Source organism: Watersipora subatra, chromosome 3 (genome assembly GCF_963576615.1).
Source record: "Watersipora subatra chromosome 3, tzWatSuba1.1, whole genome shotgun sequence".
Classification (NCBI taxonomy): Eukaryota; Metazoa; Bryozoa; class Gymnolaemata; order Cheilostomatida; family Watersiporidae; genus Watersipora; species Watersipora subatra.
In genome coordinates, this window is record NC_088710.1 from 50024048 (window position 1) to 50049863 (window position 25816).

Sequence of the window (25816 nt, forward strand, 5' to 3'; positions counted from 1 at the left end):
CGTTGTTAAAGCTTACGTTGTTAAAGCTTACGTTGTTAAAGCTTACGTTGTTAAAGCTTACGTTGTTAAAGCTTACGTTGTTAAAGCTTACGTTGTTAAAGCTTACGTTGTTAAAGCTTACGTTGTTAAAGCTTACGTTGTTAAAGCTTACGTTGTTAAAGCTTACGTTGTTAAAGCTTACGTTGTTACAGCTTACATTGTTAAAGCTTACGTTGTTAAAGCTTACATTGTTAAAGCTTACGTTGTTAAAGCTTACGTTGTTAAAGCTTACGTTGTTAAAGCTTGCCTTGTTAAAGCTTACCTTGTTAAAGCTTACGTTGTTAAAGCTTACATTGTTAAAGCTTGCAATATTAAAGCATTGGAGAGATCAATTAACTACTGTCCGTGAGGAAATGCTGCTATGGTCACTTTTTGGCAAAACCTTGACATTTTTGTCTGATAATTTAAAGCGGACTGTTTTTCTATAAGCTACACTTTTTTAACAGAATCAATATTGAAAATTATATTGCAACAATTGTATCAACCCAATGGTTTTTATGATTTGTGCTGGTGCCTTGTTAATCCAAAGTTTTATTGTGCTAACCTTCTGCACGCTTTTATCGGATCAAGTTCTGATGTTGGTCGGCTCTTTCAGCTTCCATACATGTCAACTCTTTCTCTTTGATATAGGTTAGATGGGGTTTCGCTGTGTACTTTCTGTTGAGTTTGAATTTTACAGGCAACTCTTGAAACCTGCGCAAGGGCTGTTGATTACCTTCAAAAGTACATGTAACCAAGTGACTTAGAACTAACTTCTGTATACTGTCAGTAGCTACTTACTACTAATCTGGTCCTTTGTATGCAGTTTAAAAACAAACATTTTTTTAAATTCAACTTTGCTTTCAATTCACCTTCGACTCAATGCTTTAATGCTCTAGTTCTCATTCAATAATGTAGGCTACAGAGCTTTAGTCAGAGCAAAAAGTTAGTCGGAGGTCAAGCGGAGTGGAAGATTGTGAAGTCCGCGTCGGTTAAAAAAAATTAGTTGACTCGTGTCACTGTGGAGCACTTAGGGATGTCATAATTTTTAGATTGGATCAACAAAAATTGAAAACTTCATAAATGTTTATATAGGCTATCTGTTTTGTCGGAATTTGGCCATCCGCGTACGTAGGGCATAGGTTCTCCATTTCATAAGGCTTACGCTATCTGGTTTATAAGCTTTAGGCCATTTATTTTTTAGCATTGCTGCTATCCATTTTTGAGACTGAGGCTATTAGTTTTGTGGAACTTCCTTCTTAAGGTTTTAATACTAGATCTGGATGCTCTGCATGAACTTTGGTGTAGCACTAATCAGTGTTCTTGCATATAAAGTCATTTTGTAGTCATATAATGTAAACTCAACCAATCTTATATCAAACTGATCTCTTGATGATTAGCAAGCCTGCTGATTATTTTGTTAATCATCTGTTATAGAACTTGTCGGAGTCGTCTTCTGTCTTCCCTACTATGGATAATCCATGAATTTAATATTCTTGTCACTTCTAAAGTTCATCAGTAATTTAGATAGGATTTGTCTGAGGCCAGGTTTTAACATATCTGTAGAGCTAGACAGTCAGATATTTATATTTTTGCTTATACGGTTGCAGCAGCCATAAAGTATTGTATTTGATTGTATAATATGACAACTTCTCGCTTAGGTATTCCAAGACAACTCTAGTCAAGGGTAACAAATTGTCTGCCCGCTAAATGGGATAAGTTATTCGCTAATATCATTAGGAAAAACAAATTTTCTGTGAAGGTGTCACAAGTTCTTTCTTCCATTACCCGCATGATTTGTTCTTTTTGCTTTTCCACTTCGTATAATTGTTGGCAACTTCTGTGACATGTCAAAGACAAGATACCTGCCTTGAAAGATAGCTCTTTCTTATTACTCATCATTACATAGTTGAGTGGCTGCAATCAAAATCATGATACAGGCAATTAGCAACATTAATTTGCAATCAGTCAACCTATCAATCCTAAAATTACCAAGAAATTAATGATCTCATGCCCTCAACCAATAGCAAATGATTGTGTTAAAAACGTGTATAAAAGCATTTTAAACAGTGTTGTTTGATGCAATTTTTAAGAATTTAATTAATTATCAATTAATTAATCAATTCATTGTTTTCATTTTTTTAAATGAACATGATGCAAATGACTTTGTTATACTACAATGGTTCATAGTTTTTTATGATACATGTTTGCGAATTACAGTATGTAAATGTAAAATCTGGATTCCTAGTTATATAAAAACATCTCAATTTTAAGAAACTTACTTATTGGCTGTGGACTCTGTGGCCTTGGTGTATGTAGTAGTAAAATGAGCAACTAACATCTTTTGAACATAACATTAAAAAATACACCCGATGTAGTTATGTTCAGCATGTCTCGGAAGCCAAAAATGTTGTTGATCTAAAACTTTTAAACCCTAAAAACACACATCTAAAAACACTTTGAATAAATGTTTGTAATTAGGAATTGAAATAAAACATTTTTTTCTGAAATGCCACAAAATATGGATCTGAAATCAATAGCTATCTTTATTTTTGCTGCATTCTCCTAAAGGAGCCGTTAAATAATTTTTTTACTGTAAGAATGTTAATGAAACTTGGAGTTGTCTCCTTATTTAAAAGAGATGTTAACTACATAATGGGTCCAGACTAACAATTGACATAAATTTTTATATACATGTAGTTGTAACCCTGAAAAGCAACTAGACTGACACAGAATATCAGATAACTCACAGATCATCAGTTATATTAGACTATAAAATGTGTTCTTTCTACACTGAAGAGACCTGAATTTTATAAGCAAATCTTCGAATTTTGAAACGTTTTGAATGAATAAACTATTTTTCAGTTATGAAATTATTATTTGTAAAAAAATTTGAACTATTGTATAATTTACTGTACCTTAATAGTAAAATTATTGCACCTTTACAAGATGAAGTCAATGACTGAATCATAAATTCTAAACACAACTTAGCTTTTGCTTTTGATGATTCTTTCTGGCAGTCAACCTGTTGCTTTCCATAATTTGTTGTGTAGTTAGTAGCGTAAGTGATAAATAGCTGGTCTATAAATACATCATTAATCTCAAAAGATTAATATAAAATTAGCTTGCTATATCTAATGCTGAAATATTTCTGCCAAAAACCTTATTAAAACAGCATGGCAAGAGCTGCAGTGTGAGGTGTTATGGTCTTGTGATAGGTTTAGAAAATAAACAATTCGACCTTCAACCTTGTCTGATGACTCTGTTTTGTATAAATATTTTTCCTTGTTTAATGCCAACATAAGACTTTGTTTAATAGTAGTGTACACTTTTAATACTTGTGTTAACATTTTCGTTGTTATAGTTGCCATTACCATTACATAACAACTGCTCTCTGTCACAGATTTGGTTTTTAGATTCAACATGTTTTTAAATTCAACATGTTTTTAAACTGTTTAAAGAAGCATGCTTTGATAGTCACAAGTACGCTTTTTTGTTTGGCTCAACTGGTTAGTTAATGTAGAAACAAAAAAGGCGTAGATGTGATTGATTGTAGAGCAATATGTATCACACTTGCAGCCCAGTATTACCTGTAAAAGAGCCACTATCAAATTTATTGGTTACATTGTCTCATCTTTAAAATGACCTGAATAGGTGTTAGATTTTTATAACACTTGGTGATATTTTTTAAACCGGTAATGGTGAAAATTGCACATTGCTAAGCTTAGCTCTTCTGTTGCTAACTGTTATAAAACAAGCCATTTAGGCAAACTTTCCTGAAGAATAGGAAAGATGTGCTGGGCACATTGCCTGTTTTGCTGTGAACTATAGAACGCAGAAAGTGTACACTACTAAATATAGAACGCACACAACTGATTGGTAATTGCTTGACATGCTTAGAAAACAGAGTAAATCACAACGCATATATTACAGTTAAATTATTTTCAATACTCATGGCATGGCAATGATGTACAGCGAACCCAGTACATATCCACAGGTAATACCAAATGGCAAAAATTATAGTAATAGTACCATTTGAGGTTCTATAGAAAATGAATGAAGAAAATAAATAAGGCTACATGTAGGCTTCAAACAAAAAAATAAGAATTTCAACAACGAAAGTGTCGAATCAGGTTACGCATCATCAAGATGAACGCTACGCGTGTCCATGACCAGCACAGACCTGTAGCAGCTCAAAAGGAACTACCTTATACTTTGATTGGATTCACAATCATTTAAGTTTAATAATAAATCAAACCATAATTTCACATTATGGAGCAACAATCTGTAGTTTTTTTGCTAGCAGTGTGTATCGGAGGTGAGCCCTGTTCTTCTGTAATGACGCTGTACTCTTTCACTGAGCTCCCTGCAGCTGTACACGTGGATATCTTAACTCTCAGCGAGTTATGCAAACTTCCACAATCCGAGTCGGTTAGTTCTCTATCACTCAATTCACTAAAGTCCATTTTCAGTTGTTGCATCAGTCTGGTCTTGGAAAACTTATTGGCATCCTTAGACCGTCGCTGTGATGAACGAGGTGTTGTATTTGCGCTATACTTATTGCTAGATCGACTGCTAATACTTGAACTCAGTGACGCTAGACTAAAATTACTAAGCCGAGAAAGAGAGCTATCGACAAATTTGCTGGTCAGCACTCTCAGGCTATTATCACAATCCTTGTTGTTGCCATTGCTGTTAAGTTTATCACACGAGTTTGTGGTCGCAGATGTCGTTTTACTACCTTGGTCAGTGCCCTGGGGTGTGTCTATAGAGCTTGAACGAGATGTTCCACCATATTTCTTTTTAGCACAGGGCGAACTTGTACCACTTGTATTTGCTTTTGAACTACTACCTTGAACATGGGAGACGCTCAGGTGGCTGTGTGTTCCACTAGCGCATCCTGATCCTGGTGGACCATCATTGTCGCTAGAATTTCCACTGTCTTTTCTTTTGTGAGGAAGGTTAAGACTGGAACCATTTGGTGTGTGCTTGCTGTCTTCATCGTTATCGCTAGTATCAGAGCCACTCTGAGTTTTATTCCTCATCAACTTCTTTTTATGCTAAAGGCAGAGCAGTTTGATTATCAATTTAAGTTTTACTCAGCTCATGCTCTCACGTCATGGCCAAGGGAACCAAATGATGCTAAGGAAGGTCCTGGGGCACTAAGGTAACATGCAAAGCCAGCACCCATCATAAACCAGTTTACATACCTATCACCTTGCACGCCTGCCGTGACCCAGACAGCGCGCAAAGCAACTAAACAGTAAGTTCATTCTAGAAGTGATAGACAAAATGCAACATATTCGGTTTTATAAACTTGTACTGACCAAAATTTTGCGAGCTAATTCTGGAGAAGCCATGGAGAGTGTGCTGTGACGCAGACGGACCATTGATGTCTGGCTGTGGGTGGAGAGGGCATCCTCATCGGAAGTTACTTCCTGCTCTTCATGAATTTGTTTGAGAGGTAGAAGCTGAGGTGAAGAACCAACATTTCGAATCGGCCGAGTGGCTGCTGTTGATTGAATGGGAGGCCGAGAGCGTCTTAGCGACATGTTACTTAAACTCTGTTCAAACTCTGAGCACAGAGAGCTGCTAGAGACAATGGATTGCTGCAAAAACAAATAGGCCATGCAAGCGAGCAGTAACCTTGTTAAAGCGTTATTTTTAACAGTTTGAACATGCTAGAGGGTAAGTTGTAGCGAATTGGCATAGCCGGAAATAATCTGACAGAACATGGAAATTGAGAATGGGAATTAAGACGACAAGCCTTCTAAATATGCATTCGAAGTTGATAAGCTAAAAGGTAATGTTATTCTTGGCAGGCAGCGAAAAGCGTGATGGTGCGTTTACACTGGCCGACACCGACTCCGATTAGGTGCCAATACCCCCGACTCAGACAGGTACCTCCGACATTTCACGTATGGGTGCCGACACCGACTCCCACTTTACATTGCAACGATCAAACGATTTTTGTCGGTACCAACAGCCAATCACAGCGTTTCGCCGTTCTGACCTTCACCCGACCACGCGAAGACGATTACACATAAAAATCAACGCGCTTGATGTGGAAAATTATATACTAGTACTACACTACTACTACTGCTTCTACTACTACTGCTAGAAGCAACTACTGAATGCCAAGCAATGAATGAATGATGAGGCAATGAAAATCCGAGCAAAGAACTGTACGTGCAGTTCTTTCGTTCGAGTAATTACAATAAATAAAATGAATAATGAAGAAGATTGAATGGTGAATGTATATTTGTGGTAGTAGTAGTGCGATGGACGCCGGGCCAACACTTTACACTTCTTGTAATTATTTGTTGGTATATATTTTATATGTCTGTAAATATTTTATTATATGAGTTGTCCCTTTTATTCTCTCTTTATTGCCTTTTTATTGTTGGTCTTGTTACTCGTTATGCTATCAATTGTCGTCGTTTATGTTGTCATATCAACGCACTAGCGGGCCTAATAATTGGCCATTTAAACATTGCTAGCCGGTGTTCTCACTCGGTCCCGTTAGCCGGAACGGGCAATTTTATTGTAAATAAGGGAGCAACGCTCACTTAGTGGACAGAATTGAATGGAATCACACGCAATTTATTTCTGTATGACATAATCTAAATCGTGCCAAGTAAGGGCCGGCAAATTTCTTGACAGTTGTATTTACAGTCGTACTAGTAGTAGAACTAGTAGTAGTCGTACAATTGGCTATACACTTTTATTTAATTGAAATTAAAGAAAAAAACTTGATTTTTTGGTACTCTCGCGTTCACATCGCTGCTAGCCATGCTGGTTCACTATTAAAAAGAGAACGAGGGAAAGTTTAATGACAGTCTTCTAGCCTCTCATTAAACCTAGCCCTTTCGTTTCATAAACTTAGCACTGTCATTAAAGCCTAGGCTCATTTAACCAGAGGCTCCTAGCTTCTGATTGGCTGATGAGCGTCCGACTTGTCGGTGCAACCGGGCACTGCTGGGTAGCTCCGACACCGACTTTCAGATCGGTGCCGACACCGATTTTTCTGTTCACACCTACCGACACCGACTCATCAAATTTGTCTGTGCACGACAAAATCGGCCAGTGTAAACGCACCATGAGGATTAGCTAGCACTAAGACAATATGGAGGTGGAAATAAGGGAAATGGGATTAGTTTTAGCCACATTCATGAGACAAAGTATAGACATAAAATAATGACTGCAGTGCATCATCCAAACTCGCACTATCACTTGTAGTAATTCCATCAATAATTGTCATGCGAATATTGTTCTATATACTCAGTTTTGCTTTTAATAGGAAAAACTGGCAACTTTTTTTCACACAACTTTAACCAAATATTGTTAAAAACAGAGTTGTGTGTACTATAAAAATAACAATATTTTCAATAATATAGTTCAATAAAAAAGAGATAGTTTCCCTGATGCCTACCTAACTAATAAGTCAAAAAATTAATCATACTTTCAAGTTTAGCTTGATGTAAAAGATAGCAACAGGACATGCATAAAATAGGAACCAAAAAGACTAGTTTTTCATTTCTAAAAACTACTGTACTCGAGATAAAAAGCCATTAAATCTAAATGAGCTAGGCTGTAAATATTGATCTTCCAATTTTTTCAAAAAGTGGGAGAGAGATACATATGTTGTCGGCTCCCTGGATAAGTTATGCAAATGCTATTAAATCAGCTGATGGGTAAGAAAGTGTTAAAGCTCAGAAGTATGCATAAAGAATTGTGTGATAGCTGCTATATTTGACAACAACAAAAGTTCATAGTGAAACACTCACATTCTTAACAGAACAGGAAAACCTGTTCAGGTTACAATTCGTAATAGTTCAGGTTGAAATTTGTAATAAGGTTACAAATAAACCTGACTCACAACCATGCATATTTGAAGTAAATTAGCTCATTTGTCCAAAACAACCTTTATATTTAAAACTACAAGGAAATGATCGTGCAAACACTAGATGATCGTGCAAAAGAACTCATAACATGTAAATGTTCCCCTGTTGCTTCTCAATCAAGTTAACAGCTCCCACAAATGAAGATGCCTCTCACAAGGAGAAGCAGCTATAGGTTACTGAAAGGGATCTACCCACCTGCTGTTGCCATCCAGTGACAGATCGTGACTCCTTCACATTCTGCACATCATTAGTTAGGTCATCTGTATCAGACTCTTCATCTTCCTCATTGATCAGGGAAAACTTTCTGTAATTCAGAGCATATACTGCCAGCTAATATGGATAAGGTTAACGGTCTAACTAAAAATAGGTAGAAGTGCATTGTCATCACCGTTAGCTTGTAAGATGTGGATAGCTAAGAAATTCAAGTCTGCTAAATGACCTTGTCACTCACAACAAGCAGTATATTATTATAAAAATAAATCGAAACCTGACAAATTTTATTATTACTTAATTTTTTATATTATGTTCCGTATCAGACTTGCTTTACAATTAAAATAACAGCAATGCAAAATTTCCCATTTTTAGCTGCTCTAAAAATATGAAAACAGCTGAGCTTCAAAAAGTATTTTTTGTATATATATGCCTATATTATAGATTGCATGGGTAGCAGCAAAAAATGCATACGGCAGAAAAGGCAAAAAGGCAGACCGAGAGAGCCAAATCCAAAACTGGTTTTTAACAAAATTGAAACATGAAAAAGGCATTACTGCACAGAGCTAGTAAAATTATCAGGCCACCCTTCCTAGAACTAGCGTGAATAGCAGCGCTATGGCATCACATAATTATAGCCACACGTGTTCAAGCGTTCTCAACAATCTTTCTAGTCAAATCTGGAGTTGCAGGGTTGTCATTGTGGCTAAATATTGATGAGCTGCACAACATGGAGTCTAGCAACTCGAGTCAAGTCAACCTGCCCCCACGCAATCCCACGCTTGTTTAAACCAAAAATAGATATTTATAAGTTATCTTAAGTGACATGAGCTAAGAGATGATGAGTGTGAAGAGTGATGAAGAGATCACCCTTAAGTTATAAAGGAAACGACTAAACTGACAACTATGACAGTCAAGTGTCCTTCAGCAAGCGTACTATGGGGAAAAGTGTATAAGCTGATAGCAATTTTACAGAAATATGTGTGAAGGCTAATGCATTAAATTAGAATAACTGGAGATACGCGAGTGAGAAAAACCTCCCAGTTGTTGCAACAGAGTTGGGTGCCAGATTGTCAAGGAAAAACCATGCTAAAGAAGCACATGGTCACTACAGACAAGATGTGAGAATATGAGACACAATACGACAGCACCTGGAGCATAGAATTTGTAAAATCTTTGCAGAAGCAATAAAATGCATAGAAAACATAAAAAAACATTATTGTTGCACATTTTGTCTCACTGATTTTCAAAATCGTGTGGCTTAGGAATTACTAATCCAATCAGACCAATTGAGCAAACCTTTAAATCAATCGGAACACTATATAGCAGAATTTGTTCTCTGAATTACTAGTACAGGTTTGGTAGAAATTCGATTTAGGTGACCATAGAGATTTGTCTTTGCAATGCGTAATATTTTGTATTTATTTTACAATTATTCAAATGCAGCTGTAATTGTGAAGGTGCCTAGTTTTGATCTAGTAACCATTTGCTAGGACTAGTAATGCTGGAGCCAAGCAAGTATGGATATATATTATAACTTTATGATATATTTGTGGTTACATGCATAATAAATAATACTTAGTACGGTTTCAATTTCTCATTACTAAAATGTTTTGCACTTAGTACGTAATACTTAAAAACCTTTTCTAATTTAAGAAATTTCAAAAATTTTTCTTTTATTAAAATAATACAGCTAGCTTTTACTTTACTCTTTGCTTTATACATTTTCCAGCCAATTGAGTGATCTCTAATGATGAAATAAAATCGAATCAGTAAAAATATTTCCTTTCTGCTAGCTGCCAAACTACAAACATGAAACTTAGAAAAAGCTTAGTGAGTTTGCTTTATGAGAGTTGAAGGTAGAATGAACAGCATCTTGTATCAATTGAGAACAAATGATCAGGCAGCGTAAACCAGTGTAAAACCATGATTTACATTATTATCACAAATACCATGACTATCTTACCTATTTTTAGCTGTATAATAACACTAGTCTTGCTTACTTCAGGGAATTCTAGAAAAAAGCTAGCATAAATAGACTCTTCCCATAATGCTTGCATAGCCTTAGTGCCACCAGTTAACAATGACAAGAAAATGGCCTCCGTACCACCAGGTTCTAGAGTTTGGCTAGCAAGAACAAAGTTTGTATAAACCCAAATTTGACCTAAGGTTGACATTATTTGTTTATTCCGCAGTTCAACAACCTGTTGCATGTTAGTTTAAAACCTGGTAAATTCATTTTGATATATCAAGCGGTGTAGTTCATTAGGGATTATCCTTTTAAATGTCAAGGCTGTTCTATACTGTTCTATTCTCATCTTTTCAATTATGGCTGGCCTTAGATTATGTTGGTGCAGATAATTTAACAAGTTCGTTATTCTATGTACCAAGCCATGTTATTCCAAACCCTGGTCTGTCATACGTTCCTTTATAAACAAGAGTGTGCAACTACTTGGATATTTATCAACCTTTGCTCAGCTACTATGTCTGTTTTAATTATATCAGGAAGCAATAAACCCTTACTTGATTTAATCATCTTCACACAAGAATTCTCTTAGAAAGGTAGAGCATTATGGGTGCAACTATGGAGACTCAGCAATACTTTTACACTGCAACTTCAACAACACTTTTCTAAAAAAACATTTTCCGGTCTCGCACTAAATACCTGTCCTCCTTAGATCATACCTTTTTATAGCGATGAGCTACAGTTGTAAAAACATGACCCAAAAGGTTTTTAAAAAAGCTAAAAAGAGCAAAACAAATTTCTATAACAATCTTGGTCTTGTTTTGACCAGACTGCAGAAAACTGAAAAAACAGCAAAATTACACAATTTTATAAAACATTGAATATGACAGCACAGCTTGTGAGACGAAAATATTGCTATTTGGTATGGCAAAGAGAAACCAAGATGAATTGAGGAAACTATGATTGACATACCTCGGTATATGATCAACTTCAGTAGATATGTTGCTAGCTGCAGAGCTATAACCTAGAAATGTGTTGTCTGAAGAAAATACATTATCTGATTGGTCATAAGGAGCGCTCTTTGGTGAAGGCTCTAGAGTTATCTGCTCGCTGCAAAAATTAACACATTGCATGTTGTGCCAATGACTATTTTATGACAATAGACTCATCGCGTAGAACAAAAAGACATGATTGTAATGAAACAACTTTACATCGGAATTAAATAAATTTAGGAGCCTGTAAAATAGCCATATATTGATTTAAGAGAGTACATTTATGCTCGCATCATATTACACATTAGTTTTTCCACTGTGACCACACAGGCCCAAGATCTTTTCTATTTTAAAAAGCCTTGGTATATCCACACATTACTAATGAGAATAGGATCGTTTTTTATCGAAGCCAACAATCTAACAAAATCAAATAACTTTTTCAACAGTTCTGCAAGTCTCTATGATATATGGTTGCAAGGATCCCAAATGTTCAATACACCCAGTCAAAGTGTGTCAATTGTCAAACTGGATCAAAATCAAAAATTACTTTAATTGTTTCACACGTCATTCATCAGTAATGAGAGCATACGAACATATACGTCAATCATTAATATTACACAATGTCTAACCACTATAGGCTTTCTATTAATAGAAATCAATCAGAAACAGAAGTCACCACAGAACCATCACACGCTGACACAAAATTGTGTTCCCTTCTAACTAAATAGCACCACTTTAGCAATAAGCTAGCTTTAGTACCTACACTATTAACTACCATCATATAAGAACATTGGAGCAGTAGAGCGATATCGATGAAGTCTTTAGATACAAATGCTCAATGTATACGGCTTTATTTCAAGTTGCTTCCACCATATTTTGGTAGTAAATCGGTCATCTTATCAGCTATCAGCTGAGTACAAACACGTGCTGTTAATTTCCTTGCTCGCACTCAGCAGAATATTTCCCGATATGGTCTAAATGCAAATAGGAAATTTTGGAAGGATGACCAATGGATCATCCTTCCAATGGCCTGATAAACACAAACTACGCTGTCAGAATGGTATAGCAGACTTAATTAAGCAACATCCTACAAGGGAACCTGGACTATCCCCACAATTTTCAAATAGCTTAAAATAAACATCCACTATGACAATTGCGAGGTCGATCATATTTAACAGCAAAGAGTCCCTGTTGAACGGTAGGTTAACACAAGAGATGAGATAGTATTAAAAACATATTGCTTTTGATAATAAATGCTAGGGCTTATCATGAATCTCGGCTGACCTAGTCTACCCTGTGAGTAATGCTAAACAGTATCAATGATGATTAGCGGGTAAAAAGAATTTGCATCAACATGCATATATCTGAAAGGACAAGTGAGGCAATATTCTAGTACAGCAGGCGCTGCTCAACAGTAAATTATCTGTTCCGGGAATGTTAACGTTATAGGGATTTTATGTTATATGAATGGTAAACTACGTGTAAACTGCCTAATCCGTTCTAAGGTCTTCTCAACTCATCGTTTTAGTCTTTTAAAATTTTTTTTTTTAATTTAATGACTATACATTAACTGTGGTATTATTGGTTTGCATAGACAACTTTTCTCTTTTTCTCTAATCTTATTCAATCCAGTTTAGGGTCCATGATTATGGTAATTATACACTAAGTCGATGGGAGCGCACATCTTCGATGTTTATTTACAATGATTTGCTTAGTTTTTGTAAACAGCAAAGTAAAACTAATAACAAATATTTGACGTCTACAAAAAAGCAACAAATTATATTTTTACTATAAAAACAGCGATACTACCTGTTTGTAGTCTATCTGTATCCAGGCTCAAGGTTAAGATAAAAAATAAGTTTCAACCATACTGTAACTCGTGACATTTAGTTCGGTAAACCGATGCTGTAACATTTGCACCAATAGATCACCTTAAGTATTTATGAACAATTGCTCAGCTACCTATTCTGTGTTTTGTCGACACGCCTGACGATCTATCACGACGAACTAATATGTCATGGAAGTTGTAGATATAATAGATATAACGCTATGCACACGTCGTTTTTCTCTCAAAAATGCGGCGAGACAAGTTACTCTCCAAATGGAATTAGACAACTCGCCTGACTTAACACTTTACGTTATATGGAAATTTTTACGTTGTACAAAGCAAAAACTTCACACACATTCTTTACATTATCTGAAATTTACGTTATAGGAGGAGCTACTGTATATATATATCATAGGTATATATGCTCTATAGCATAGTTAAATGTGCTATATAACATAGGTATACATGCTACATAGCATAGGCATAAGTGCTATATAGCATAAGCATAAGTGCTACAGTATATAGCATAGGTATTATACATGCTATATAGCATAGGTATATGGGCTATATAGCATATATATGTACTATATAACATAGGTATATGTACTATATATCATAGGTATATGTACTGTATAGCATAGGTATACATGTTATATAGCGTAGGTTTGTGTGTTATGTGGCATAGGTATATATGCTATATAACATAGGTATATGGACTATATAGTATATATATATATATATGCTATATAACATAGGTATATGTACTATATAGCATAGGTATACATGTTATATAGCGTAGGTTTGTGTGCTATGTAGCATAGGTATACATGCTATATAACATAGGTACGTATATGGGCTATATAGCATATATATATATATATATATGTGCTATATAACATAGGTATATGGACTATATAGCATATATATGTGCTATATAACATAGGTATATGGACTATATAGCATATATATGTACTATATAGCATAGGTATATGTACTGTATAGCATAGGTATATGTACTATATAGCATAGGTATGCATGCACTGACTATCGTAACAATAATTATAACAAATATGGATGTAATGAAAATATGAATATAATTCACTATGTGTTAGGCTGTGGTAAGTCTAGTTTCAACAAATACTTCATTAGGTATTCTTAGTTTTCGTAAGCAAATAATTCGACTTTTCCTTTGCCTGGCTGGCACTTTTTCTAGCCTTGCTGCCTCCTGGCTGGCAGGAGGTAAAATATTTCCTAAAACAAACTGATTTAGAAGCAGTAGCTCCTGAGAAATCCCGGCGCACTAATGATTCGCTCATGTGTATAGTTGCTACTAGTTGCTATTAATATTGTAGATAAAATACCATTTAGCAGCGATCTATGAATAGTCTGCAGACAGAGCTCATCAGAACCGAGTACATGTCATTAAATAATATCATACGTCAGTAGATGAATTAAGACAATCTTTTTGCACCGCTATACATAACCTTGAAAGAACATTCGTTGAAAATTATGCAACTCGAAGATGAAAGCTGAGTAAACCAACAGCACAATTATTTTATTTTGAGTCGATATTATTTGGTATTGGTATAATATTAGTTTGATATTATTATGATATGGATATCATTTTTAAACTCACGACCAGCTGTTCATTTGTACACTTAATGCAAAATGTAAAACCTGCATAGTGCTCAGCATAGCATACCTATTCATTTCTAAACATTGGTAAAAGCTTGCTTGGAATTGAATAAGGGTTTGAAATCTCAAAAAAATTGATAAACAAGGAGTCGAAGCGGATGTTGAGTAAAAAGGCTAAATCAATAGATGGGAAATAAAGACATAAAAACAAGTACATCTTTAGACTGCCTGATATCAACTTCTCTAAGCTCCCTACCGCTTGCTCAACGTGAGTTCAGCCAAGTCTCTGACTAAACTGCCAACAAACCTTTGCAATAACAAACTGCTTTCACATTACTCAAGCTGGCTTGACGGTCTTGTCACAACAACACGGTATAAAGCAGTTGGTTTGGAGCAAAGGAAATTCCGACTAAGCGAAAAGAGCGGTGAACTTAACTACATGTATCTGTTCCCAAAGGTCGGAGCACATCTAGCTGCATGTCAGAAAAAATACTGTGATTTAATCAAAATATTTTTCATTTGATTGAAAAAAGATGAACTAGCACAAAATTTGAGAAGATTTTTATCAGAAAGTATCAGTATTTTTTATCATTTGCGATTGTTTTTGATAGTTGATGTAATCTGACTGCCAGGATGTTTCAAGATTAAAATTCACAAAACTTGAAAGTGATTAAAACACTCAGATCAAACAAAAATGCAATGATGACATCTATAGTAGTTGCAAAGAGACTGACAGAATAAACGCGAACAATGCTGCAGCTTGAATGAGATATCTGATATCAATAATAGCAACAATAACAACTAGTCGTATCGTTTCGCACATATTTATCTTTTAAGCTTTTTAACCGCTATCAAGTTTTTTCGATTTTAATCTTGAAACATCCTGGCAGTCAGATCACCTCAAACATCAAAAACAATCACAAATGATTGAAAAATACCGATACTTTCTGATAAAATCTACTCAAATTTTGTGCTAGTTCATCTTTAATGTATGTAAAAATAAGTGCAAAAAAGAAAACATACCGAATAGACAAATGTTTAACGCAGACCAACTTCATGATTGGTAAAGCCAAAAGCCCTTGATGCACTTTTAAAGGGCGGTTTTAAAAGATTATTGATGACCGACCCTACATTCGTATGATTCTCAGATATCCTTAATAAGAGGTTTTATTACTCTGAAAGAATTACTTATGATTGGCTTTATACAGTCACAAAGGTAGTTAAGTTTCATAAATTCCAGTGGAGTGTTGTGTTGAAAAAAAACTACTGAATTGCCATATGATTGTCATTACTCTTGAATCAAATTAACTTACGAGCCAGTGAAATAACTTCATATTTAGAAATTTTTGTTGGTTTACTCTTATTAATTTATATTGTCAACAAGTTTTTGAGGTTATTTTTATAAAATGTTCAGTAGTGATCGGGTTTTAAGGTTTTGGTTTCAAATTAAAATTATGTTATAAAGTGATTTTATATTAAGTTGAAATGATACGAAGGATCACATTAGAAATTACAATCTGGATATTGTACATGACCATTGACATCTTTCAAGGTTACTATTTCTATTCGTCATATGATTCGTTCCTTGAAGGACACGCGTAAGAAAAAATCTCCTATGAAGGAGCATATTTTCGTGGTTTTGGACTTTTTGAGAATAGAATGATGCGACAAGGTACCAGGCGTTGGAAGATGGAAACGCAGCACCAATTTAAGCAAATGATTAAACTTGGTAGCAGCTGTTATGTGTAGGAAATAAAACATTTTGTTGTCAATGCATGATGACGGTGTTCAATGTTTAAGATGTTTCAACACGCTGTTAGAGTGCTGAGAGAAATACGTGAGAATCATGACAGAATGAAGCTTTGCGAGACAAGGAGTTGAAGGCAACACAAAATAGGTGATTGTCAGGTTGAACTATTGCCAGCTATGAATCTATTCCCGCTACTCAACTTCTCCTTGTTGCTAGCAATTCTAGGTGACCCCCATTACAATGCATGGTTACGTAATTTAATATGATAAAAGTGCACTTGGTTATAATTTACACAGATTTGTGATATTTTATAAATTGTTCCAGAGACCCGCTCTTGTTTCTATACAAATAATCTGGGGTAAAACTATACAGTGCGGTCTTTAAGGTACGATGACCCTGTTATACGATTTGTTCGCCCTGCTATGTAGAACATGCTGATTTTTCGCCCTCTCCATATGAAATACTTTTCGCCATATGAAATTACCAAAAAATTTTCTCCAAATCCAAATTTGGCAGTCGGTGTGCTGATTACGACGGAATAAGAAAAAATGCAGATATGCTATTCGCCAAAATCCCTCTAACAACAAACGAAAGAGATGTGATGCTCAATCTCACTCAGTTTGGCGCTATTCATTATTAGTTATTGTGAAAACAAAACCGGAAACAGATGATAAATTTTAGCCGATGAAAAAGTTGAAGTTCTGTAAAATAGTTAAAAATACATAAAAACTTAGCTTCAAGTATGTGTTTAGTAAGCTAATTTCATGTAAGTTAAATTCAATGTTTATTTTATACGTCTGTCTCGTAAGTAATAAGCTCCTACGGTGTGTACTGTACATATTATATTGTAATACATTTTATCGCAGATCATAACCACTAAATATACTAACGTTACTGTAGGTAACTATAGTTACTAAGGTTAACACATTATTTTGTTACTAATTTTCAATATGCACAGTTCGTATATAAATTTTTGATGTTTACCAGGGAGTGTTTGCATTAGATATTTACGATGGGTTTCTATACCCCCTATTTGAAAATTTTGCTTTACGATGCCAACACTGGAATGAATTGAAATCTTATGATGAGGGTCCACTGTGTTAAAACCGTCAAAAAATTTCAATCATGGCCCTACAACAGTAGGAATTTTACAAGCACGCGCTTACTTGTGTACAGAAATATGCATACAATCACAACCTGAAGATACTCGAAATTAATAAAAATGTGCAAATCAACTATTTTATCAAAATGGCTATGGGTATTAAAAGACATGCTATGGCAAAAAAAACATGATATTCAACCATAGTTAAAATGGTTTGTTGGTGGATTTATGTTTTATAGGTACAAAGTGTTCTACATTTAATTAAAAGAATTCTACTGAAGTTACTTAATAAAAATGTTTGGTTTGTTTTCATTACCCAGAATGAGCTGCTCAGTTTACTTTCCCATCTAGAGATAACAAACAAGTTAGATCATCGCATAAACTAAAATGGCAAGACAATCAAGTAAAATACTGCAAGGTTAAAAAACCACAATATTGTTATTTGTTCAACACAAATTCTCTTGCGTCCTTCGAGAAATGATAGTCAACAACATTTAGACTAAAAGATAGTTTTGTATGACTAAATGCTGTCGAGTTTGGTTGCCATGGTCACACTTAAATACCATAAACCAATCGATAAAAGATAAAATGGTCAAAACAGAATGAAAAGCACAAGTAGTAGAAACTAGCCCTGCCAATGAATACAGAGTGGTATAGTACAAACTAGCCCTGCCCGTGAATACAGAGTAGTATAGTAGAAACTAGCCCTGCCAGTGAATACAGAGTAGTATAGTAGAAACTAGCCCTGCCAGTGAATACAGAGTAGTATAGTAGAAACTAGCCCTGCCAGTGAATACAGAGTAGTATAGTAGAAACTAGCCCTGCCAGTGAATACAGAGTAGTATAGTAGAAACTAGCCCTGCCAGTGAATAGAGTGAATAAAGACTAACAAAGAAGCACTAGTTAACATATGAAATAGTGAGTATTGATGGAAGCGCAAGGGTTTTTTACGGAACACGGATGACTCTAGTTTTCCATAATCTAAATAAGTTGAGCTGTTGATGCTGACAAATACCATGGCACAATTACAGGCCCTAAACAATCACCGTGTCAGCGAATTACCATACGTAATTATAGCCTATCACCACCTGATGCGCCTCAGTATTCGAGCTATAATTGTTGTTACAACTGTAACATATTGACATCAGCGCAACTTATGGTGGTAACTCATCTAGCAGAAGATGTACAGGAAATTATGAGACACGACAATAGTAATACCAGGCATTGTTTCTCATAGACAACTTCTAAAGCTTTAGCGGAAATGACTGTTTTGAATACAATGCTGATGACATAGAACAGACCACAGTAATATAACAAACATCAAAAAGTACGTAACAATAATAAATAATGAAATTAAACATGGTAGTCGGATGAAAAGTAATGTATTTAGTGAGACTAAAACCATCTGGTTGCAACTCACAATAAATCATATACAGCCTTGATATAGAGTGAAGTATCTCTAACTTCAAGTAAATAGGAAACTGAAAGTGGAAGGATGATTAGTGAAGAGCACACATATTCCGGTGTAACCATTAAAATGAAAATGCTATCCTGAACAAAGGCAGCAAAATAGCCTGTGATCTCTCTGAAAGATAATGATAGTAGAACAATTAATTAAATAGTAGAGGCAGCAGCAGACAGAGCTGGTGGTACAATTGTGTGTCAGTACATGCTACAGGCTTCCATCACAGTTAGTAACATGTCAGAGCTTGCATGAGCTACTATGGCTACTATGAGATGTTATAAAATGCTAATGATATGGGTGATACGAGTGGTATGAGGAGCTGGTGCTGACACAAAGATGAGAAAATGTTAGGAAATGCTGAGAAAAAGGGAGAATTTTAGATGACCAAGTTAGATGAGCGTGGTGAACTACCATGTGATGTGTAATATGACAAGAATTGGATACAACAGGAAAGAGTAAAAATGATGGAATAAGATTTCAATGTCTTGTCGGGCAAAACTAAGAACTAGAAAGAGATGATAGGGACGGGGAATGGCAGTGAAAAGAAAAAGCAACGTGAAAAAAATACTGTATGAGAAGGAAGCGCTGGAAAAGAAAAGCAGATTGCATGCTGTGATACTGGCCTGGAGCAATCTTAAAATAATATCATTTCGTAGGCAAGCGGAGTGAAGTTGGCAGCAGGCCTGCATGTTAGCTGAGTTAATCAATGGAAATGTGAAATTTACTGAGATAGTAGCGCAAAGGCAACATTGATCGGCACAAGTAAAGATCACAATGGCTGACAGGACGAAAGAAAGTAAGATAGAGATTTAAAAACTTGCATCTACTAACAGTGCTACTACTGAGCGCGAGCAGTGCGCTGTCGGTATGCTAGTGGAGTACTGACAGCGCACTGATGGCATAGCCTGACACAACTGACAACACTGTAACAGTACCTAGCGCTGCATGCCGCCTCTTCTGGAGTGGATAGACTGTGTTCTAACCTCGGCGGCCAGTGACTAGTCGTCGATGGTCTTGACCTCATGACTGGTTTGTGCTCGTCTGCATGGTTTTTTTTCAGTTTCCTCTCGGCAAGCAGGTAGAAGGTGGCCGTCACATTGGAATACTCATCCGATTCCAGAGCTCTGGTACACACAGACATAAGCTAATAGCAGAAACAGGGCGTCTGAATAACATAGGGTACAACTGTACAAGATGTGCACAATAACTGTTAGATGTTAATAAGTGTTCTAGACAAAACAGTTTCAACTGAGGGTGGCAGAGATGTGCTAAAAATATGCGCTAAGATGTCATGAAAAAGACACCCTGAAGCTAAGCATAAACCCTAATTTCTCACATGTTGAAGTCACCAAAATCTGGGTTACCGCCAATCAGCCTTACTAGCTGGGTTATGAGAACAAGTGACTCTTGCAACAGCAAGCAGTACAAGCAGGCAGCAGTGAGTGAAAAAATAAGATCCTTCCTTGGTAAGCGGATTTATGCTAAAACCCATTATAAATGAAAGACATGCAACTAAATTATTTAAATATTTAGCTGCAGTTTTTCAATTTAATAATTAAAGATACAATGTATATAACAATAAGACAAATGAATGTAATATTTAAGGATATATATACAATAGACACAATGTAAATTTCTAATATAAGTTAAACATGTCTTAGAATATTAAAACAACTCTCTAATGTTTTGAGGTTAAAAGCTTTGTGTTTACAATCTTTCAAATGGAGCCAATCCAATTGTACAAGCAAACAGGGACAGAAATGGAGAACAAGTCAAGGTCTGTAGTCGACAAGGCTGTTACAGTTATTTAAATATTCAACTTGAACAATAAAAATCAAATATGTCCAACAACTAACAGTGATCGTGATGCAAAGAAAACACTATTATCGTAAACCTGTATATTTCAGCGCGAGTAGCGATTCCACCATCTACCATCTTCTGTATTATTGACTCTTGGTCTTCGGAGGGCAGGTGCTCTCGGCCGACCAGAGACACGCAGAGGGAGTTGTCACAGCACTGTCTACCATTGGCTATCATCCACCGATGGTTCACAATATTACTCAAGCTCATTCTTTCCCTTGGCTCTCGTTTCAGCATGGCAGAGATTAGACTACAACAATTTATGTAGAGTGATTGACCAGTTATACGTGTGAGTGCATTCATTAGAGCCTTTCCTCAATGTATTCCTCCAAGTATTCATCCATGGATTCATCCAGAGCATTAATTCAATTAATCAATTAGTACCACACAAAGACTGTGATTATGGGGAATGCGTGAAGAACAGTCAGATGCTGCTGTATTTCTAATGAATGAATGCAGTAAAGAGACTTAGTCTGTTAGTCATATAGTTATAAGCTGTAGAGTTTTAGATACACAACAAGAACACCATACGTAATCATGCAGTTTGATAAGGAATTGAGCTTGCCCACACTAAAGATAGTAATCCAATCACCTTGCGCAGTCGGGTGGTATATGGGAAGGTATTCTATATCTACAGTCCATGATCATGGTTAGAGTCTCGCTGTCATTAGCTTCTTGAAATGGTGGCTCCCCGCAGACAAGCATATAGAGTAGTACCCCTAGACTCCAGACATCTGTTAAAAGAATATTAGTGTACGACTATCAAGTCAATTGCACTTGCGCAAACATATACATAGTTTCATGTGCCATGAGGTCTAATATTATGTGCCATGAGGTCTAATATCATGTGCCATGAGGTCTAATATCAGGTGCCATGAGGTCTAATATCATTGGCCATGAGGTCTAATATCATGTGCCATGAGGTCTAATCTCATGTACCATGAGGTCTAATATCGTGCGCTATGAGGTCTAATCTCATGCGCCATGAAGTCTAATCATCTAATCTCATGCGCCATAAAGTCTAATAATCTAATCTGAGGCCTAGTCAGCATATGAATAACATAAGGATAAGAAAGAAAGGAAAAAGCGCCTGAACTTACCTGTCAGCAGTGACATTACATTTATTGTGAGACAATTATTAACATACACAAAATTGTTGTTTAAACGAAAATTACAAACAACTCAGTTAAAAATGGAGTAATTACAGTAGTCAGATGGCGCTTTTAACGAGTACTTTTGTTTAACATAAGCATATTTTGGTTTGTATCGTTTTTGAGTTTATTGTTTGTTATTACATGAAAAGTGAAAACATCTGATGAAGATTGACATAGCCTTATCAAGGTCACTGTATGAACTTCAAATCCTTGTAGGTTTATAATGCGTATTTGCACAGCGATAGTAAAATTGCAAAATATACACTAAAAAGAATTTGAGAATGATTAGAAACAAGTGTTAAGATAATTGGCATAAAGTAACCTTGATACTGTTTTCAGATATAATTTGAGGTACTAGTTGTGAACACAAGTAATTTCTACCACAACACAAACATTTTAACGTGTCAATATTGACGGAAGGGCTGCGCAATTTCAGTAACATCCGCAAATTTTCTGAAGATTATGATCAAATCAAACATGCAATTTTTCTCCCATGTATGAAGCGTGAGAGACCTAGTTATTGACAACACCTTGCTACTAAGTACTACATTATCTTTCCGTAAGATATTTACCTTTGCTATTTATGTTGCAGTCAAGTCAAATGTAAAATAAATCAATGTTGAACCAGTTTACTTTTTCAAAACAACTAAGAAATATCACATCTGCCCGAAGCAAGACAATCTGACATGGCTAAAAAACCAATATATTTAGCCCGAAAGGCGCACAAGGCATTTATTAAACTATCCATGTAACGGCGTATAATGTAAGTCAATCAAAATCGAAGACACTGATTAGTTTCACAAATCTTTGAGCAGTTTTAGCCTATAATTTTTCGCTTGCAAAGGTCATTCTATTTTGATATAGCACAATTGTTTCAGATGCACAGTGGAAAAAACAATGGTAAAACAGCTACAATTTCTTCTGAAAATCCAAAATTCCCTTTATAATAGGTGAATAACATAAAAAGATCCTTACAAGTTTCCACTTGAAGCTCTGAAAGATGGTTGTATAAAATATAATGCCATCTAGTTTTCAGACACTGGTTAATTGTTAAATATGGTCAAAACCTTAAGTAAAGTATCAAAACCTTATTAAATCAGAACCATGTGATCTTATAGCAGGTGAAAAGTAAACTTTTCAGTTTTAAAAATACAGAAAAGACTAACAACCAAACGGTACTACATGATGATAAAACAAACTATAGAGATAGTTGAAAACTTTTTGCGATGTCGAGCTAATGTGACCTAACAAAGACAGATACCAGAAGCTTCCCTAAAACATACATCCTCAATAACTTTTTGCAAAATCCACCATAGGGTGACCAGCGAGCTATATGGTATACCTGCAACAATAAAGGTTGACTTGCAACAAAATTCACATTACAGTTATTTGGTATCAAAAGATTCACTATGCCTTACTCTGCTGTGTTGTAGGTGCCAAATATGTGGAAATGGGATTACAAGCTCTTAAAAGCTCAAAAATGAACAGTTGATCGCCGCCATCACGAGACCGCCGTAGATTAGAATCTCTTTCCAAAACGACTCGAATGGGACGTAGTTGTACAAGATGGCTTCTGATTACACTTTCATGCAACCTGATTCGTAAAAATATTTTCACAAATATACTTCTCACATTCAATAAAACCATGTCTATTGTTCTTACGCGTCTGTTTTATTGTCATTGTAATGCTGTCACTTTCAGCACTGATATCTTATAACTTACCGTAAAAATTCGTTTAATTTTTTAACCTTAGCTCGAAGGAGTACATATCATTGACTGATAATCATGACGAGTCTGTTGGTCCCCTGTGATAATTAAAAAGTGCTACAGAAATTATTTGCGAAGTATTGGGTCACATGATCAGATTACGACTAGACGATTAGATCGAGTCGAAACAAAGCTGTAAAGTAGCGAACATCTATATTTGATACGGGGTCTCCGGTAAAACCCGAAGTGTTTGTCATAAACTAGTGCTACGAGAAGTTTTTTATTGAGCCTTTTATTGGCCTTTCAATTCATGTGAGAACATCACGTGACAAAACAATAACCAAATGTAATGACAACATCAGAGAAATAAACTGATTCCAATCTACGACGACTTTTCATTTTTGAGCTTTTAAGAGCTTGTAATCACATTTCCACATATTTTGCACCTACAACACAGCAGAGTAAGACACGGTGAATCTTTTGATACCAAATAACTCTAATGTGAATTTTGTTACAAGTCAACCTTTAAGCATTATCTATCACATCAGGAGCAGCAAACACTGATTTTTGAAGGTGAAGTAAATTAAAAGTTTTTAAAACAATGAAATATTTTTACTTCTGTGCAGAATAGCCTACACTTTAAAATAGCTGTCAGATAGTGCTAGCAAACTCGGCATCTGACTTTCACCAGCTATGAATATTTTTAGATGATCGTTGAACTTGCTTTATATATATATTAGTTTTTAAAGCTGTACTAGATATGTTTAAAATCACTTACCCACTGCAGGAGCATCATAAGAATCTCCTAACAGAATCTCAGGTGCTGAATAGGCCAGAGAACCACAGGAAGTATCCAGCTTAGTATCAGGTTCAAATCGATTGCTAAATCCAAAGTCTGTTAATTTCACTAGACCTAACCTTTCAAAGAATATCACGTTTTCAGGTTTCAAGTCTCTGTGTACTACATGTAGGTCGTGACAGTAAGATATCGCTTCTAAAATTTGCGTAAAATAAACCCTAGCAGTGTCCACGTCCAACCCTCTACCATGATTGTTGATTATATAATCATACATATCTCCATCGCCCAATTCCAAAATGAGGTAGAGCTTGGTTTGTGTGTCAATAACTTCATAAAGTCTCACTATGTGTGGGTGCTGAACTAGTTTCATGCATCTGACCTCCTGAAATAAATGGTCTCTCGAGACTGGATCCAATTTGGCCTTATCTATAACCTTTACAGCCACTTTCTCTCCAGTGAATACGTGCCTTGCAAGCTTCACAACAGCAAAGTGACCTTTTCCGATGGTTTTACTTAGGTCATACATTCCAGCAATTGTACATTCAGAATCTGCTTTTCTTTGATGAACAGTCATGTCGAACTAATTCGGCTCAATGAAGGGCTGGTGAAGAAAAAGGTTTGTTGAGTGAGAGGAGAAAGTTAGACGATAGGACTTCTTTAAGACATTATGGTCAACTTCAGTTTCCTAAAATGAACAGTTAACGTAAAAGTTTCCTAATCAAGTGCAAATGCACCTAACATAACAAACGAGTAAAGCAAAATAATTTTATCTGTACGTTAGATTATGGCTTATCGTTGGTGTTACAAGGAGTCAAGGTAATTTAACACCTGTATTGTAGCACAAGCTAAACTGGCAATAGTTAACCACACTACGAAATCCCCAGATAGACACCAACAACTCAAATGGCGCGACTCGTACCCTTATAAATAACCATGTTATCGATACAATACTTTTATATGCGTGCAAAATGTATGAATAGTAAATTCGTACAACTTACGTGACAGCTATGAAGAGTAAAACAGCATTGATGATTTATCCAATGTTAGTGATGATTTGCAATATTTCCAACAAGTTCGTTAAAATATTTATGCGAAGAGATAACAAATCTGTACTATAACTAAAGAGATGCTACTCTCGTAGTAGCGGTACAACTTGTTTGATTCAATGCGCAGGCTCTAATGCAAGGAGTCACGTGGTCTAATCGAAACTGAGTTATCTTATTGGTGGAAAATATAATCGTGCATTGTAAAGTAGTTGAGCCACTTGAGGCGGCTCCCATGCAATTGAAAACAGAGAAGCTTTATAAAACATATATAAATATAATTGTGTTGTTTGAACGTACGCACTGTAGAACCTTTTTAATATCTGTCCCATTTCAATCATACGAACCTCAGTTCAGACAACCATAACCCATATTTAACCTAT

The 25816-nt window shown here is 35.6% G+C and overlaps 1 protein-coding gene across 3 annotated transcripts; it reads right to left on the reverse strand.

Moving 5' to 3' along the window:
* Positions 1–3927: 3927 nt before the first annotated feature.
* LOC137389552 (SNF-related serine/threonine-protein kinase-like) lies at positions 3928–25523 on the reverse strand. 3 transcript variants are annotated; one of them, XM_068075592.1, is made up of 9 exons: positions 25389–25523; positions 24370–25075; positions 21323–21464; positions 20765–20980; positions 19854–19994; positions 11071–11208; positions 8118–8226; positions 5346–5627; positions 3928–5078 (listed from the first exon to the last, which is right to left on the reverse strand). In XM_068075592.1, exons 2-9 carry the CDS (start codon positions 24962–24964, stop codon positions 4284–4286), a joined length of 2418 nt encoding a protein of 805 aa, XP_067931693.1. In that variant the 5' UTR covers positions 24965–25075; positions 25389–25523; the 3' UTR covers positions 3928–4283. The 3 variants fall into 3 exon arrangements, with proteins under 3 accessions (XP_067931693.1, XP_067931692.1, XP_067931694.1); XM_068075591.1 differs by having other exon boundaries at positions 19806–19994; XM_068075593.1 differs by lacking the exon at positions 5346–5627 and having other exon boundaries at positions 19806–19994.
* Positions 25524–25816: the final 293 nt, after the last annotated feature.